The sequence below is a fragment of the Anoplopoma fimbria genome, chromosome 9 (assembly GCF_027596085.1).
Source record: "Anoplopoma fimbria isolate UVic2021 breed Golden Eagle Sablefish chromosome 9, Afim_UVic_2022, whole genome shotgun sequence".
In the NCBI taxonomy this organism is placed as follows: domain Eukaryota; kingdom Metazoa; phylum Chordata; class Actinopteri; order Perciformes; family Anoplopomatidae; genus Anoplopoma; species Anoplopoma fimbria.
In genome coordinates, this window is record NC_072457.1 from 12482780 (window position 1) to 12498939 (window position 16160).

General features: G+C 41.2%; 1 protein-coding gene across 1 annotated transcript in view; it reads right to left on the reverse strand.

Annotated features, from left to right (window-relative positions):
* Positions 1-152: 152 nt before the first annotated feature.
* The window catches only part of fam13a (family with sequence similarity 13 member A), a 55233-nt gene continuing 39225 nt past the window's right edge, over positions 153-16160 (reverse strand). The window contains 10 exon segments of the mRNA XM_054604422.1: positions 153-1527; positions 1650-1751; positions 2351-2547; positions 4832-4927; positions 5579-5662; positions 5802-6007; positions 6096-6177; positions 6471-6612; positions 6699-6915; positions 11452-11605. Of these exon segments, the coding sequence (XP_054460397.1) occupies positions 1404-1527; positions 1650-1751; positions 2351-2547; positions 4832-4927; positions 5579-5662; positions 5802-6007; positions 6096-6177; positions 6471-6612; positions 6699-6915; positions 11452-11605 (1404 nt within the window). The 3' untranslated portion in view covers positions 153-1403.

Here is a 16160-nt window from a genome sequence, read left to right on the forward strand (position 1 = left end):
GGTTAATCAAGAAAATAATTGGCACATTAATCAATAATGAAAGTAATTGTTATTTGCAGCATTAAATGCTTATATACTGTGCACATTAATTTGTTTCACCTCAAACATCTCCACACTTACTCAGACACTCCAAGAAAACCACACAGCCCAAAAACTGTTTAAAAATATGATTTCATTCATAATATATACAAAATACAAATACAATTTATGTACTAAAATGTACACACTCAAAATTCATTAAGCCTTGCCAGTGTTTACATTCAGTAAAAACGAAATTCACACTGATAAATCATCCATTTTGGAGAAAGGAAGGAAATATGTACTCGCTCACAGAAATGTAAACATACACAAGTGATCCATATTTACAAAAGAACCTAACAAGCTCTAAAGAGGACGAGAAGGAAACACACACCGCTGTAAAATACAGAGCTTTTAGCTTTCCTCCAGAATTGCCTCACAAAACATTTGTCTATGTCTATCAATGTGAGCAAAACATAACAGTGATTTCAAGAAGAGAAATAGCTTATTTGACAGGAAGTAAAGTGGGGTGAAAGCGCTTCAATGCGTAAAATATACAGTCAAATGCTTAGGTAAGTACCAGTGATCACAAAAATAAGTTGTAAGTAAAAGTAGGGGTTTCATTCAGTATGAGCTATTTTGGTTTGTAGTTTGTACTCTGAGTCACTTTCTTTGGGTTGTATTCAAATTAAAAAACACTTCTTTTAGTGAGCAAATACTCAATTTAACTTCTAGAGAAGAAAATAAAGATTATTTCATATATTACATGATGGTCAGAACAGAAATAGAGAAAGCTTATAATTTACTGAATACTGTTAAGCTGATTGAAGTTATACAAATAGTAAAGTCTCCATTACAAAAATACTCATACATCTTGATCGCAAAAATCCTTCTTTCAAAATAGCAATAATTTCACATCTATTATTTTACTTACAGGGTTTTTTCTTTAAGACTTCTACAACAACGCATCAGAAAAATAACTTTTCTTTTCCAATAAAAAACATTCAAAAGGATAGAAATAAATTATTAGCAATAAAAGTGTGATTCCGGTTATTTGTGTGCGTCTCGAGAAAGGTCTTCTTATAAAGGTGAGCTGTTTGTTGAGAGGGAAACTTCTTAGATGAAGCTCTGTGACTCTGTGATGCTTTGAATCAGTCGTGAGTTAGCGACTCTCCGGAGGGAATTTAGATTTTAGTTGTGGTTCCGGAGGGAAAAACCCAGCTGAGCTTGATGAGACGGATTAACAGGGGAACAGTTTCCCCTGAGCCAGAAACACGAGCAACACAGATGGCAGCGGGAAGGAAAATCAGATATTTTCTTTCCAACAGGGTGAGATGTGTTCGACTGTCTCTCTGAAGTCCTTTTAGAGTTTTTTATTTTTTCGCTCAGAGAAACTTAGCTGAGTCTCTTTTGCTGATGAGGACTTCCAGCAGCCGCAGTTTGGCTTTAACGTGCTTGTATTCGTTGTACTCAACTGCCAAAGGGGAGCGGTCCTCCTTCTGCACATTTCTATGGAAACAAGACAACAAACATTCAGAAACGGGGAAGGTTCAGCAGTGGAAAACAAATTATGTGAATGTCTGTTCAATACTCTCTCGTTCTCTCTCTCTTTCTCTCTCGTTATCTTTTACCTTCCGTTTTGTCTAAAGAACTGGTCCTCAAACTCTTTCAGGTTCTTGCGGAGTCTCTTCTTCTCCTCTCGGGTCTCTTGGAGTTGCTCTACGAGTTCCTCCCTGTAAGAAAAAGAGTGATATATTATTAAATAAGACAATAATAGATTGTCTGATACTGGTACATCGATGTGTAAGCAGTGTTTTACTCTGGGAGCTGCTGGAGGATGAGCTGGTTTAACTTATTTAAATACCGTTTGGTCAAGTTCAGCGGTTCTCAAGCTAGTGCTCAAGTCCCCTGAAGGGATTGCAAGATAAATCTGCAGGGTTGTAATGAATAAATATAGTAATATTAATACATAATTAATATTGTAGAGAAGAAATAACAAAGGAATAACAAAGTTCTGTTACAAAACTCTATAGTCAATTTAGAATTTTTTTTCGTGTGAAATTATTAATTTTGTTATTCTTCACTTTGCTGCTACACGGTGTTTTATAAGCCAATCATTTGTTTTTTTACCGTAAAATCTTAATCTAAAAAGTAACTTGTAACTACAGCTGTCAAATAAATGTAGTGAAATAAAAAGTACAATATTTGACTCAGAAATGTTGAAAGGTATAAAATAGCATTAAATGGAAATATTCAAGTAAATTGCCTCAGAATTGTACGTTGTTATAGGGGGGACAATCTTAGTTGTTGTTTTTCTCTTCCTGTAACTTACGTGGTGGCGGAGTGCAGGTTGGACAGCCTCATGTCCGTCATGTTCTTAGAGGGCGATAGTTCGTCCACGGGTGAAATGAAACCGTCCCCTTCCTCCTCCATGTGGTCCAGGAAGCCGAGAACGCTAAGGTCCGGTCGGACCGTCACGGTGAACTGTGTCTTTGAGTCTCCTTCGTCCTCGGAGCCGTCCTCCTCCTCCTGCAGAAAACCATAAAGAGGTCAAACGGTGGCCGGAGGACAAAAAGGCCACATCGTGCTGCGGCTTCAAAGCGATGCTGTCGGCCGGGTTCCAGACTCAAACACCACAGTGCATGAGGGTCGTGCAGGGTTAGTCACCAGTGCTTATAAATCATCACCGTACAGCAGCACAATGCACTTTCATGGTCTTCGTTTGTGATTCATGTCGAAACCCATTAGTGTGGATGGAGTTAAGGAAGGCAGTCAACTAGAAGACACACAGTCCACCGAGAACCAACCTAAAGTCCTAAAACAACTACAGCCAGCAAAATATGCAGAGCACAATGATTTGTTTCTTGATTACTGTTTCTCTAAAAAACACATCTAATGGAATCATTGTGCTTTATTACAACGTGGGTCTTATTTTTGTAGCTTTTACCATCATTTCTTATGGTTTTCACAACACCAAGGGAACATGACACACAGGATGTAAACAAGGTCAAAAATTCATCTGGAATATCTCAACGAGTAGTTTCCATCACTTGAACTTATTGGATGTTACTTAACAGTATTAGAAATATAAGATCGTATATTTTTACAATGTTTTTGTATGTAGTTTATGTTGGTGACACGTAGGTGTGTCCTGTGCAGGCGTCATCTCAGCTCCTAGCTTACCGGTTTATTGTGACAATAGATATACTGAACCACTTTGCAATCCTACTTGTTGCTGTTTGTTTTTTGCACAAACACAAATATGTGTATATATTCTTGTATCAAATCATAATTTTTCCAAATTAGTCAAACACTATTCCCATGCAAACACCTAAAATTGTGGAAGAACCCTCTGGTGAACGAGTTCTCCTGGTTGGGAGTCAGTGATCTAAATAACTTTTAAACTATTGTGTGTAACTCGTTCTCAGTAGAAATGATGGCCAAAACTGTAAAAATAAGACCTCAGGTTGTAATAAACCAGAATAATCCTTTAAAAACAATATGTACTGCTCAAAAATCACAGAGCGGTTCAAACATCAGATCCAGGCAACTACTGATTCAACATCTCTACAGGAGCTACTGACAGGAAACAGGCAACTGCCCAATCAACAGGCATCATTAGAGGGGTGGATGGTGGTTAAATGAGGGGTGGGAGGTAGGGGTTGGAGCTGGCAACTGATTGTTCGAGCAGCAGCAGCTCTTCACCTTGATATCATCGAAGAAGAGCGCGGTTTCGCCCTCAATAATGGGCTGAAGGAGGGGACCTCTGCGCTTGCTGGAAGGAGAGCCCTGTGGTGACGGTTGAGAAGGAGGCGTTAACCATGCTGGTGTTTACAGCAGGGCCGCGAGAAAACGTTTTTACCAAATTCTGTGTCTAAATCACCACCTTGTTGTCCACAGGAGGTCCAATGACAATAACTGTAATTAGTCTTAATCAGGGCCTCAAACGCGTCACAAGATTCAGGATTGGTTAAATTATTTAGGGTCGCAACCTCTTCAAGCACCACGATTGTCTCTGTGTAAACCACCTCAAGATCCAGATATATCAACAGCTGCTCATTTCTTGTTTGACTGAGATGTGTACAAAACAGATCAGTAAACTAAAACAAACAAAAATGATTTTTATGCCTCTGAAAATTTGGTTGAGTAGTTTGACTTTTCTAAGAGTTAACTCCACAGTTACCTTTTAATTCATATTTATTTTAGGTATAAAAAGAAGCAAAGGAGTTTATGGGGTTAAAAGCTGGAAAATGCTGCATCATAACTCTGTGTCAGTGATCCCAATTTGCATGATGGGGATAAAGGCAGTGCATCATCAAACAGATGAAGATCATATCTTACATAATAAAAATGGTTATTAAATAGTTGAGTATATAAACAACACTCATCTATATTTTACGCAACTATTAATACAATAAAATTAGCATTTACAAGTCTAGTTTATTTTCTACCAGTCAGAGCAAACAAGTCCTCATGTCATAGTAAAGTTGAATATCTCTACAGTGTCCGACCCTCTCCTGCACTCAGCTGTTCATGATGTCATTTCCTGTGGACTCAATCTGCCACCTATGAGCTGCTTTAGGACCGAGGGATTCACTGAGCTGCCAAAGCTGGACTTAGAAAGGTGGATAACACGTCTGTGGCACCAGTTCCCACAGCAGGCACTAAAGCCAACATGAGCTGGGATTAAGTGTCTGCAGATGCTTTGACAATGTGGGGATCTTTGCCGCTCGCTCGTCAAAGAGCAGCAGGACAAATGGGCAGCTGTGGAGGGAAAAAGAAAAGGAAGGGGAGTTTAAGATGTGGTACTTACAATGACGGGGATGGTGGAGGCTCTGCACAGGATCTGCTTCACCAGACGATATCTGTCGTACAGGGGCTTCATGATTTGCCTCTCGCTCTTGGTGACCTGAAGAAGTAAAGGAGAGGGACATAGAGACACTTTGTTAGCCCAGCATTCGCTTCTTTCTGTCCTACTCTGACTAATTAGCTACAGTATTGACATAACACTAAATGAGAGCCAACCCAGACGGCTAACAACTCCTCAGCCCGTTCTCCAGAGCGTGAAGGTCGTTAACCACAAACCACCGAGGAACACAGCGTGAGAAGGCGACAGAAAGGTCAGCTGCACTTCCCGATATACAACAATACTAGCAGGGATTAGACGGCACAATTATTGCAATTGGATTACGGTCTGACATCAAACAAAGAGTGTGTCAGCTCCTTTACAGTTCAGTCTTTCTGCAGAGTTGTCCTTTAAATGTCGTTTAAGCTCCTGTGTTTTCTAATAGCACAAGTTGTGACAATTAAAGATATAAAGGAACAAAAAGAAACACATCCATCCTTTCATTTCTAGCTAACAGACACACACTGTGAAAGCTATTCATGATGCACACGCTCTGGCTTCAGACATTATTCACCCTTGACTGGCAATCTGGGTCACCGTGAAGTGGTAAACAAGATTTTGTCATGTTTGGGCCAACATGGCTGGCAGGAGATTTGATAAACAGTTTGGTTTGTATCTGTGGGTCTGTGTTTGTTTATTTGAAGGAGGACTTACTGGTCGACCATGTATGCTCTCGTAGTAGAGAAGAGCTTTCTGCATGGCGACTTTCTCTGCTCCGATTTGCTCCCGTGTCATATCCTGTAAGCCGGGGACATGAAGTGAAGCATTAGAACATTTCAGAAATGACCTGAGTTCACTCTGTTTAAAACTTGCTGAATATATCTGTCTTTGTTTATTTATTTTTCCTTTGGAGAGTGTAACAGGGTCACGGTCTTACCTTGATGTCCTCTGGACGGTTCACTTCCTCTCTCTTCTCCTGCAGCTTCTTCTGAATCGTCTCTAGGCTGCTCTCCACCGGAGGCTTCGGTACTTTCTCCTGCTGGGGTTTCTTCTCCAGCTGAGAGCCGAAGCTTTTGGGCAGCGTGTTGCTGCGCTGGCGGGTCAGGGGCGGCAGGTCTTCCTCAGACTTCATCAGCTTGTTTTCTGATGAGGAGGGACAGGAAAATATTAATGAGCTTTGATTTTAGATTCATCTCACTACAGTCTAGGTCTCTTTGTTTCTGTGTCTTACCTTTTAGCTCCTTACGAAGCTTAGCCAGTTCATTAACCCATCTCAGCACCTCTGGGTTTCCAGCTTTATCACTGTGGGAGGGCTGGATGAAAAACAAAAGCGAAAGAACTGATGAGAACAGATTCTCTTTCACAATGAAGCAGCAGCAGCTATAATTATTGCTCTCGTAACGTAACTATATCGACCATGAATCTCAAGTAGAGCTCTGTGTGAGATTATCAGCCTTTTTATGAGGCAATTGGCCGTTAAAAAAAACCTCACAATCCTTACTCTCTATTATAATCATTTGAACGAGTCATAGGAGAATCCTCAGATAGTCAATAACCTTGTTAATGATTTGTAAAAGTATGTGATAAATGAAACACTTGTACCTACCCTGTATTTACGCTCCTCTTCAAACCTCTCCTCAAACCTGTGGATCTTCTTCCTCAGCACATGGATCCTCTTTGAGAGCTGAGCGGACGTCAACTCCTCTTTTTCATCGTCGCAGGAGCCAAGAGACGAACTCCGTCTGCGACTGCACAGATACGATAATGTTTTTAATTTCCCCGACAGATCCTTCCTACCTGCCTCAACTCAAAAGAACATGTGTGAAGTGTTTACCTGACAAACGAGTGTGCATTCGGTGGTGAGGGAGGCACTTCAGTGTCGTCCAGGTACTGCTGGCAATGTCCGTAGGCGTAGAAGCGAGGTGACAGCATCGGGTCGCTGTCCTCCTCCAGGAGCTGGCGGATCAGACGTCCCCCGGCGTGAGGGGACAGTCTGGCTTCCTCGCGGTCCATGCTCTCCCTCTGCATTTGCGAGTACGCTGGGACCGGCTCTGAGAAAACACAAAAACAAAACACACTGTGTGTTAAAATGTGCCACTTTGAAGGCTCTGCTGTCAAAGAGAGGATGCAAACACATCATACTTGACACAATGCCAACAAAGGAGAGGTTAGTCCGAGGATCTGGGAGATGTGGTGCATGCTGGCCAGCAGACAAACACAAAGCAGATTCACCATATTATGCCCAAAAGCTCTGTAGCTACAGAATAACAGAATAAAACGCAGTCTAAAAGCATTTTATGAACTCTGAGTCAATTATCATATCTTATTGAATCAGAGTCTCTATAACTAGTTACAAATAACATTTAAGAACTAAAACTCATAAGGTTGAGCTACAACAACAAAGAACTGCCTAATGGATATTCTGTTTATAAATGCCTGATTAATGAAAGGGATTCTGATCGTTGGCTGCAGATAACATATTCCATTATTGATCAAAATGCAGATTATTAATTTCACAACTAATAAATAATCGTTTGCTCTACAAAATGTCCAAAGAGTGGAAAATACCCATCGCAGTTTGTTTTGTCCCCAAAGAGATGTCTTCAAGTTGCTTGATTCATCCGACCAAGAGTCAAAGCTATAAATGTTTTATCACACGAGACAAAGACAAGCAGAAAAATCCACACAATTGAGAAGCTGAAATGAGTAAATGTTAGATTTGTTTGCATGATTTATGACTAGCAAAGTAGTTGCAGATTTTTTCTTTTGCCAATTAAGGAATCAAATAATGTTTCAACTCTAATCTAGATTGCTCTTTGCCAATAAATAAGAAATGTTTGATACAGGAAATGAGGGAATTTTGCTAAAATTAAACCTCAAAATTCTTTGGTAAGACCATGTAACATACCAAATGGCTTAAAATGTTCTGAGAAGGTCCAACAATATGTTCATTTTCCAAAGATCAATTTCTTTCCCTGCTTAAATCATTTTGGACCCTATCTGGTGAAGTGAAACTCACTGGACATGAGGAAGCTGCTCTCTCTAAAACCGTTGTGGGACAAAAAACTTCCTCTGGGGCTCGACGGTCACAGATGTTGTTTTGAAACTGCGGGTGAGACACGCCCACCCTCCCTCTCTCTGTTTATCCCATGGTCACAGTCTTCACTCTGGCAATAATTATGTCTGGTGAAGATAGCCATGCAGATACCCCTGACAATCCCGGGGCTATTAATAATGCCTGGCTCTCCGTGGGATAATGTCAGGATGCGACCCCCCGTTGAGAGTTACAGCGATGAATTTGTGTTTTAGTTTCCACTCTGCATTGTGAGAGATAAACCTAGTCAGCGTCTGTCCAACCACGTGTGCATGAGAGAAAGACTAGACTGAGAAATATCAGAGCTCCCTGTTATAATAAGAATGGGAAAACTCTATGGAAACTATATCAAAACATGAAACTCAATAGGAACAGTGAAGTAGATTTCATGGAAAAGGTGGGACCTTTAACACCAGGTGTCAAGAGACTCTAGAAATATACAGAGGAGTTGTTACACAGCGAGGAGAGAAAACAAGCTCTGAGGGAAACCAACTGTCAGTGTGAACATTCAAAGTGTCAGAAAACACAGGAGAAAATATGTATGCCCAGTCGAAAACTGCACATAATTTATTTTTCTTAGCTGGGGTGAGTCGGGCCGTGCGAGAAGCTCAAATTCCAGCTCTGGTCCCACGGGTCCTCCTGTACTTTTGGCTACGTGCAGTTTATAAAGTAGCAGCTCTCTGGCATGTCAGCGCTCGCTCACAGCGGCAGGTGAAACTCTAAATCTCACTGAATGTCTTCGTTTGAGGTCCATTATCTAGAGCGGTGTAGCAGGCCAATGAGGCTCCATGGCATTTGAAATGAATCCTTTAAATCAACCGCTCGCTGATGGTTCAGGATTAACTAGACGAATGAAACAAAAAACATGCCAGCTTGCCATTTCACTAAAGGTCGCTATGTGAGTGTGTGAGATACTCGCCACAATGTTCCAGATCATTCAAGCATGTTGCCATGCTGTGGAAAAGGTCATGCACACAGCTTTTTTCTTTATTTTTCTCTCTAAAGGTGATGTAACAGAACACTTACCATCACAACAACTTGAATGAAAAATGGTCTTGAAATCAAGGAAAGGGGTGTTAAAGAAGGGAGAATCTAGAGGAACAAAAGAAGAAAAGAGGGAAGAAGTAAAGGACAAGATGAAGGAATGAAAGTAAAGAAAGGACCATCATGCATCCTTCTTGTTGCAGTAAATATGGGAACTCAAAATAGAAAGCCTCTCCCTAAACCTTAATTAACAAGACATATGAGCCCCAGAGTCTTGTCTCTTCCTGTTGGAATGCTCGTTAATGTCTTTCCACCATCGCTGGCTGACAGACAAGGACAGACCAGTGGTAAATATCAGGTCACCATGACAGGTGCTGGCACAAAGTGTACTGGGACAAAGGCCTCACATCATTGCCAAATGCCCTCATCCTCCCGCATACAATTTACTGTACAGTAAGCACACATCCATTAACAGTACCATTATACAGCTTTATTAACCGCTTATTCAGGCTGGTTCTTTTTGCCAGAACATAGATCCATCTTTGGCTCTCCTTCTGAAGAATAAACATGCCAGCTACACAAAACTCACAAGTTCAACATTTCTCAATACATTTACACAATTGCAGTTTGTGCAATAGCAAGCCCTCCTAGCACTCATGCTTCAAAGGACCTGATCTGATTGCCATCTCATGCACTTAAAGGAGAAACTGTATGTATGAACAGCCTGTCACAGCCAATCATGTAGGCTCACTGTGGCGTCCTTGCTGCCACAGACTCATTTATGTATTTAGGGCAGAATGTACTGGAAAGAGATTCAACAAGAGGCATAAAGAAAAGACAAAAAAACCCAACAGGCAAGTGATCTACGACAAAAAATACAGCCATATGGGTTGTAAATTTCCTGAACAAACTGCTCAAAGCTACCCTCTGCTACATCCACCTTCAAGCACGTTTCATTTTTAATTACAAGCAAGCACAATAAGAGACACCGTGCAAAGACTCAGAGAGCTTAACCTGCTAACACCACACCTTTATACGACACAGACTAAACAGTTAGTTGGCCCAGGCACAATATTTAATTACTTGAAATGCTCGTGCTGCAAATGCTACACAGCAACAACAACACCCTCTCACAGACCTCTGTTGTTTTTCACGTATCACACTTGGCCACTAGAGAGCTCCACAAAACATGCAATCGTCCGCTTGAGTTCCAACCATGAGGCTGTTAAAGTTGAGAGATTTATTGCATGGAATACATTTGCTCTGACTGCCACATCAAACAGGAAGCAGTGGAGGTGGTTGTGGGAGACCAACATTTGCAGCGGAGAGATGTCAAAACATGTGCCCACATGCCCTTAAACTGTATGTTACTTTAAAAAAAAAAAAATGAACCTGTTGGTTATCATTCCTGTTAAGAGTTCAACAAAATGCTTGGTTTTTGCTGCTCAAGGCAGATACCTCGATCCACTTCTGCTGTGTCGCAACGTCTTAGCAAAACAATCTCAGTTTCAGTGCACTGCATTGTGCACGATTTCCTTTCTGCACAAACGCCAACACCACTGCATAAATAAACACGATAATAACATGCTCAAAAGAGGTCTGACTGCAAACATGCAATGCTTGTGACTATTTCTGCAAACTCAGCATTAGAAATGACACTTAATAAGCCAGCATCATTAAAATAGGCCGACATACTTCATTAGATACATTTAAAGTTGATCATTTGCAAAGCTGCCATTGAATGCAAAATCACCATCACAAGTCCTGGAGTGACAGAGCACACATTCACAATGACAAATTTAAACAGATTATTTTTGATTTTTAGAGTCTGAAGAATTCAACTCGGATTAGTAAACTATCCGAATGCAAGCCAAGTTTCTACTCAACTGGATCACTGTTATCACCATTCAACCTCCCATTTAATGATTGATTTCTGACTGGGAATTACAGCAGCAGCAGTGTCTGGGAACATTTCAGTGCAAGAAATTCCCCAGCACCTGAGAAATCCTGGTAAATAACAAACAAATACTGTTTGCTCTTTAAATAAAACCACAAGACGAGCTCTAAACTAAGCTAAATAATAGCTTAATAATTTCTCTGAAAAGATGAATTCAAGGTTCCCATGTGGTCTAATTCAACAGCAACAAAACAACAAAACTGTCTGCAGTGCTGCCTTATCTTCCCAGCCAGGGAAAACGAGCACGTCTCCAGTGTGTGTTTCTACAGCAGATATAGGTGGCTAGAGAAGTTAAGAGGATCTTTTACAATTAAATCAAGCAGGAGAGGCAGAAGGAGGAGGAGGAGGAGGAGGAGGAGGTGGAGAGGCAGCAGAAGGTGTGCAGCTGCTGTCCAGACACCCATGTGCAGAGCTGGGTGGAGGGCAGCAAAGCATGTTCGTTTGAAAAGGTGTGTATTCAAAAACAGCATTGGGCCTATTTAAAAGTAAAGTATTACATGCAAAAGACCAATCCAAGCATGTAAACAACAGTTGGATGGCCTGAAGCTTTACCTCCCCAGTTGCTTTCCTCAGTAAGTGCTGTCAGGTCCAGTCGAGGCACGTCCTCACAGATCTCGCAGTCCGGGTCCGAGCCTCGCACCTCTCCTCCACCGATCCTCCCCGTGTCACAAGTGACGGGCGACTCCTGGATCTTCATCCTTAACGTCTGCACAACCATGAGAGAACAGAAAAGAAAAGAGCGTTCAACGACGGTGACCAGCCAGTGAACACACTCTTTAAGTTGAGCTGCACACTCCCACAGGCTGGCCCGGCCCTCCGGGAGGGGGCGGCTCCCTGCTCCCGATTGGCTGCCTCTGCTGCAAAAACATCCGCCCATCTGTCTTTGGCTGTGTGTGTGTGTGTGTGTGTGTGTGTGTGTGTGTGTGTGTGTGTGTGTGTGTGTGTGTGTGTGTGTGTGTGTGTGTGTGTGTGTGTGTGTGTGTGTGTGTGTGTGTGTGTGTGTGTGAGAGAGAGAGAGAGCAGGGGACGTCTGGCTCCGCCTCCTCCTCCACACATTGGAATCCCTCACCCCTCCCTCCCTCTCTTATTTTTCTCTCTCTACAGTAGTCCCCCCCCTGGCATGTATACATTCCCCACCCTAACGCTGCTCTAGACTTGTTTGTTTCACAACAGCAAGAGCAGAGGGGAGGGACAGAGGAAGGGAGGGGAGGGAAGGGAAGAAAAATAAAAAAAGGATTGTGAGCCAGCACACGTAGGCTGACAGGGTGATATTCTTTTCTCCCTCTCTCTGTCTGCCTCTGCAGACAAACATGGAGCTTAAAGTAGACGTACCACATGTAAGCCACGTCCTCCAGCTCCTCATTACTTCCTCTATTTTCTCCCACTGTTCACCAAATTATCCACCAGCCTTCCTCTCTGTCCTTCTCCTCTCAAACTTTCTCAAACCCCACATGGCCTAACCTCAAAGCAGTGTAATCAAATTATAGCGTAATGTTAAAAAACAACACATTCAGCAGGTCATGTTTTTAGAACGTGCCCGTGGATCACTAAGCATTAAGCCTATGGGGTCCCATTTCCTCTGCCTGGGCGTGGGACCAGGCTATTTTTAGGAAAAACAGATCGAGACACACTGCTACTAGACCTCATTAATGCCACAAACGGCTTACTGGAAGGGCTGCACTTGAATCTAGTCACAACAGCACCATGTTCTTTTTTTTGTTTGTTCATGATACTAAGTAGCTGTTGTTGTTGTTGTTGGCTGTTCCATGCGAGATTAGTGGGCGTCAGCATTAATTAGTCTCAGGTGTGTGTGCTTTTGTGCTGAAGTGAAGCCAAAAACAGGGAGTTATCACGTTTCCTCATCTGTAACAGGAGAAATAAGTTTGATGTTACAGGAATCGTTAGTGGCATTAGTGGAACAAAGAACGTGCAGACTGTGATCAACGATAGTAAGAATGTCCCCTGAGTAGCTTTTACCGTCACTGTCCCTCAGAGCCTCCATGAGTAAGTACATACTGCACCCGCTCAATCAACATTCAAGATCCTGTAATCACAGATCCACACACACACACACACACACACACACACACACACACACACACACACACACACACACACACACACACACACACACACACACACACACACACACACACACACACACACACACACATATTCCTCTAAATAACTATGAGAGCAATGTTGTTCGGTTGTATCAGCTTCTAGACCCAGTGTTTTCACAAACAAATTACTGGTCTAACAAACAAACAAACAAACAAACAGTCAAGGTTTTTTTAGAGAAACTCCGTTTTTAAAGATCAATAAAGATATTTTATGTTCTAGTAGTGATTTCACAGGTGTGTTAAAGTTACTGGTTTTGTGCCAGTTAACACCTTGTTTGGAATGAATCAAGAACAATGCACCTCTGTGAATTACAGTGTTACATATGCAGATTCACAGATATTTATAGACTTATCCTTACATCCTGGTTTATTACCATAACAGCAGTCTGCTCTCAAGTATCTTGTACTAATCAGAAAGTTTTTGATCAAAGAAGAACTTTGTTGTTAATTAGCTGTCTGTGTCTGCTTTGTTCTAAACTCGTTGCTCATTAACTAACGTACTTTATGTGACTTCTTGTTAAGTGCTAGCATCACACATTTAAAGTATGGACTCATTAGGCTTAGAAACAGAAGACACCACCAGGGGAATGTTATGTTATGAGTGTCAGAGGTAAGAGGTGAAAGAGTTGAGACTGAAATACACATCGTCACATCATCTATACACAATTATATTTTCTGCTTTTGAGACTTCAGAAAGGGCCAAAAAGTTTCTTAAGCAAGCTGCACTTTTGCTGTTAAATCGTTTTATATGCAAATGATGATGAACATGTTGTTTAGGCAGCAAACTGTACTGTGATGAAGCAAAGCAATGCTGGCATTAAAACTAACATTTCTTACAAAATTTGTTGAGAAAATGTACGTTTAATTTACTTTTACCTCAACCACTATGTAGCTTTATATTCAGAGCACAGCACAAGTCTGTTCTCTCCTTTTTGTGTACTAGAAATTAAGCCATCAGCACATTACAAAATCTCGTTAATCAATGTTAATGACTGATTCTGATTAGAACTTGGGGTGAAGTTACACTTTAAAGGCAGCTTGATCAAACACTTGCATTTTTTAAGAGTGGATGTTTAATTTATCCAGCTTGTTTTAACTGATTAATCAATCTCTTAATCCCTGGCATCAGGCGTCAGTGCAGAGAGAGTACAATGTAAACCCCTTTCACGATGTTCTGAGGAGTAACACTGTGGATTAACAGCAGCACAGATGTGACGGCTCAGCATGTTCCTGCTGTGTTTGAATATCATTTAGATGCACGTTCCCTGAAACATCAGCCACTGTGTTCGCTGACACACACTGGAGACACGATTACATCATCATGAGAGGTCCAGCTGGTGCAAAGGAGGGGTGAGATAGACAGGGCTACTGTGTCTGTGTGTTTATGTGTGTGTGGGGGGGGGGGAAGCAATGAGAGGCTGTTGAGAGGCTTACACACAGTGTACAAACAAACAGAAAGGAATGTAAGGGGCATTTTGATGAGACAGCATATAACCTTGAAACACACACAAACACACACAATATGGAGGATTTGGCCTGACATAAGCTTCCTGTCTGATAGCTTTGTTTACTTTCTCCTCTCCCACACCGTCTGCCTGTGGCTGAGCTTTCTCCACACACTCATTTTAAAACACATGCACTCATACGTGTGCACTTTCTGAGATGAGTCATTTTGCAACACAAAAATCTAATCATCAAGTAAAAGACTTATTCTGCTGCAAAATAAAATCCCCGCTAATGTTTATGTTGGCATGTTATTGATATGTCAGTGTTGCACAGCTGTCTCCTCCAACTGTCACTTTTCTGATGTTGAGGGTGGGTGTGTTTACAGGGACTAAAGCTTCAACACGACACGGACTGACATACTAAGACATGCAACACAACAACACACTGAGATTAAGGGGTTGTGTGTTCCCGAAGTTAAAAAAACTTGCTAAATAGAGGTGTGAAACAGAGGAAGTGTTTGTCCTGAAATATTTTTTAACAGCTACAAAATACATCATCAATGATCTGTTTATCTTTTTGATGATTTTTGCATGTATTGACTTACTATTGAATTCATAAAATATTGAAAAAAAATGTGTCCAATGAGTTGAACGTGACGACTTATTTTGTTAACAGTCCAAAACACAAATATATTCAATTAAATATGGAATTGGCATGAAAATAAAAGATAGAAAAGCGGCAAAAAACATTTGGGAAGATTAAAAACGAGAAATGTTTAGCATTTTTTGCTTTAGAAATGACTTAAATTGTCATCAAAATGGTTATTTAATAGTATTGTCAATCTACTAATTTGTTCAACAATAAATAACAAACTTCATAATTTCTTCAAGATCCTCAAAATACTGTTCGTATAAGTCAAATTAACAGCAGGTATATAAGGGTATGTAATTAAAAACATATTTTTTGATGAGCCTAAATTGAGGAGGTCAGCATGCTGCACACAGAATCACTCTATTAATTAACTAACTGCAGCTTACAGGGAGACAAAGACGCCATGATGGTAACAAACATGTCTGTGTGATAACCCCGGACTTCAGTGACCAGCTGAGTCTGTTGGAACAGCATCCTCTCCGAGCGGCACCATGCTGGCTCCAGATGGCCGCTCAGTGGCAAAGTGTGGTGCTGATGGCAGAGTTGCAGCCTGAAAGGCTACTAGAAATCCATCTGGGCTGCTTAGTAAAGGATTCACCATATTGGTATTGGCTGCATGATACTGTTTAGTGGCGCTGGTCCATGATTAAAACTGGAGACGAGCAGATGGAGAACTTGTTTCTTTGTGCTCTCACGGAAAGCAACACAAAACTTCCAGTAGTACAAACTTTCCACAATCAAACTACTGTATGTTTGTGAAAGAATAACGATGGGAAAATCCCTTTTTGCAACAACTCTAAAATCTCCCTTTGTCAAAAATGACATTGTTTGTTGTGTGAAACTGCAGATGAGTTTCTGTTCTACAAATCCGTTGTGCAAGTGTCACACAACACTGATAAGTACGAGAGCAGCACGGTGTTGTGAAGGTTATTATCACACTGGTCAAAACAAACATCGGTGGTTAGAGCTTTTCCAAGCACTTACCCTTTCTGTTTCCAACTGCTTTTGGTTGAGACTAAGGTTATTTATTCATAACTTGTG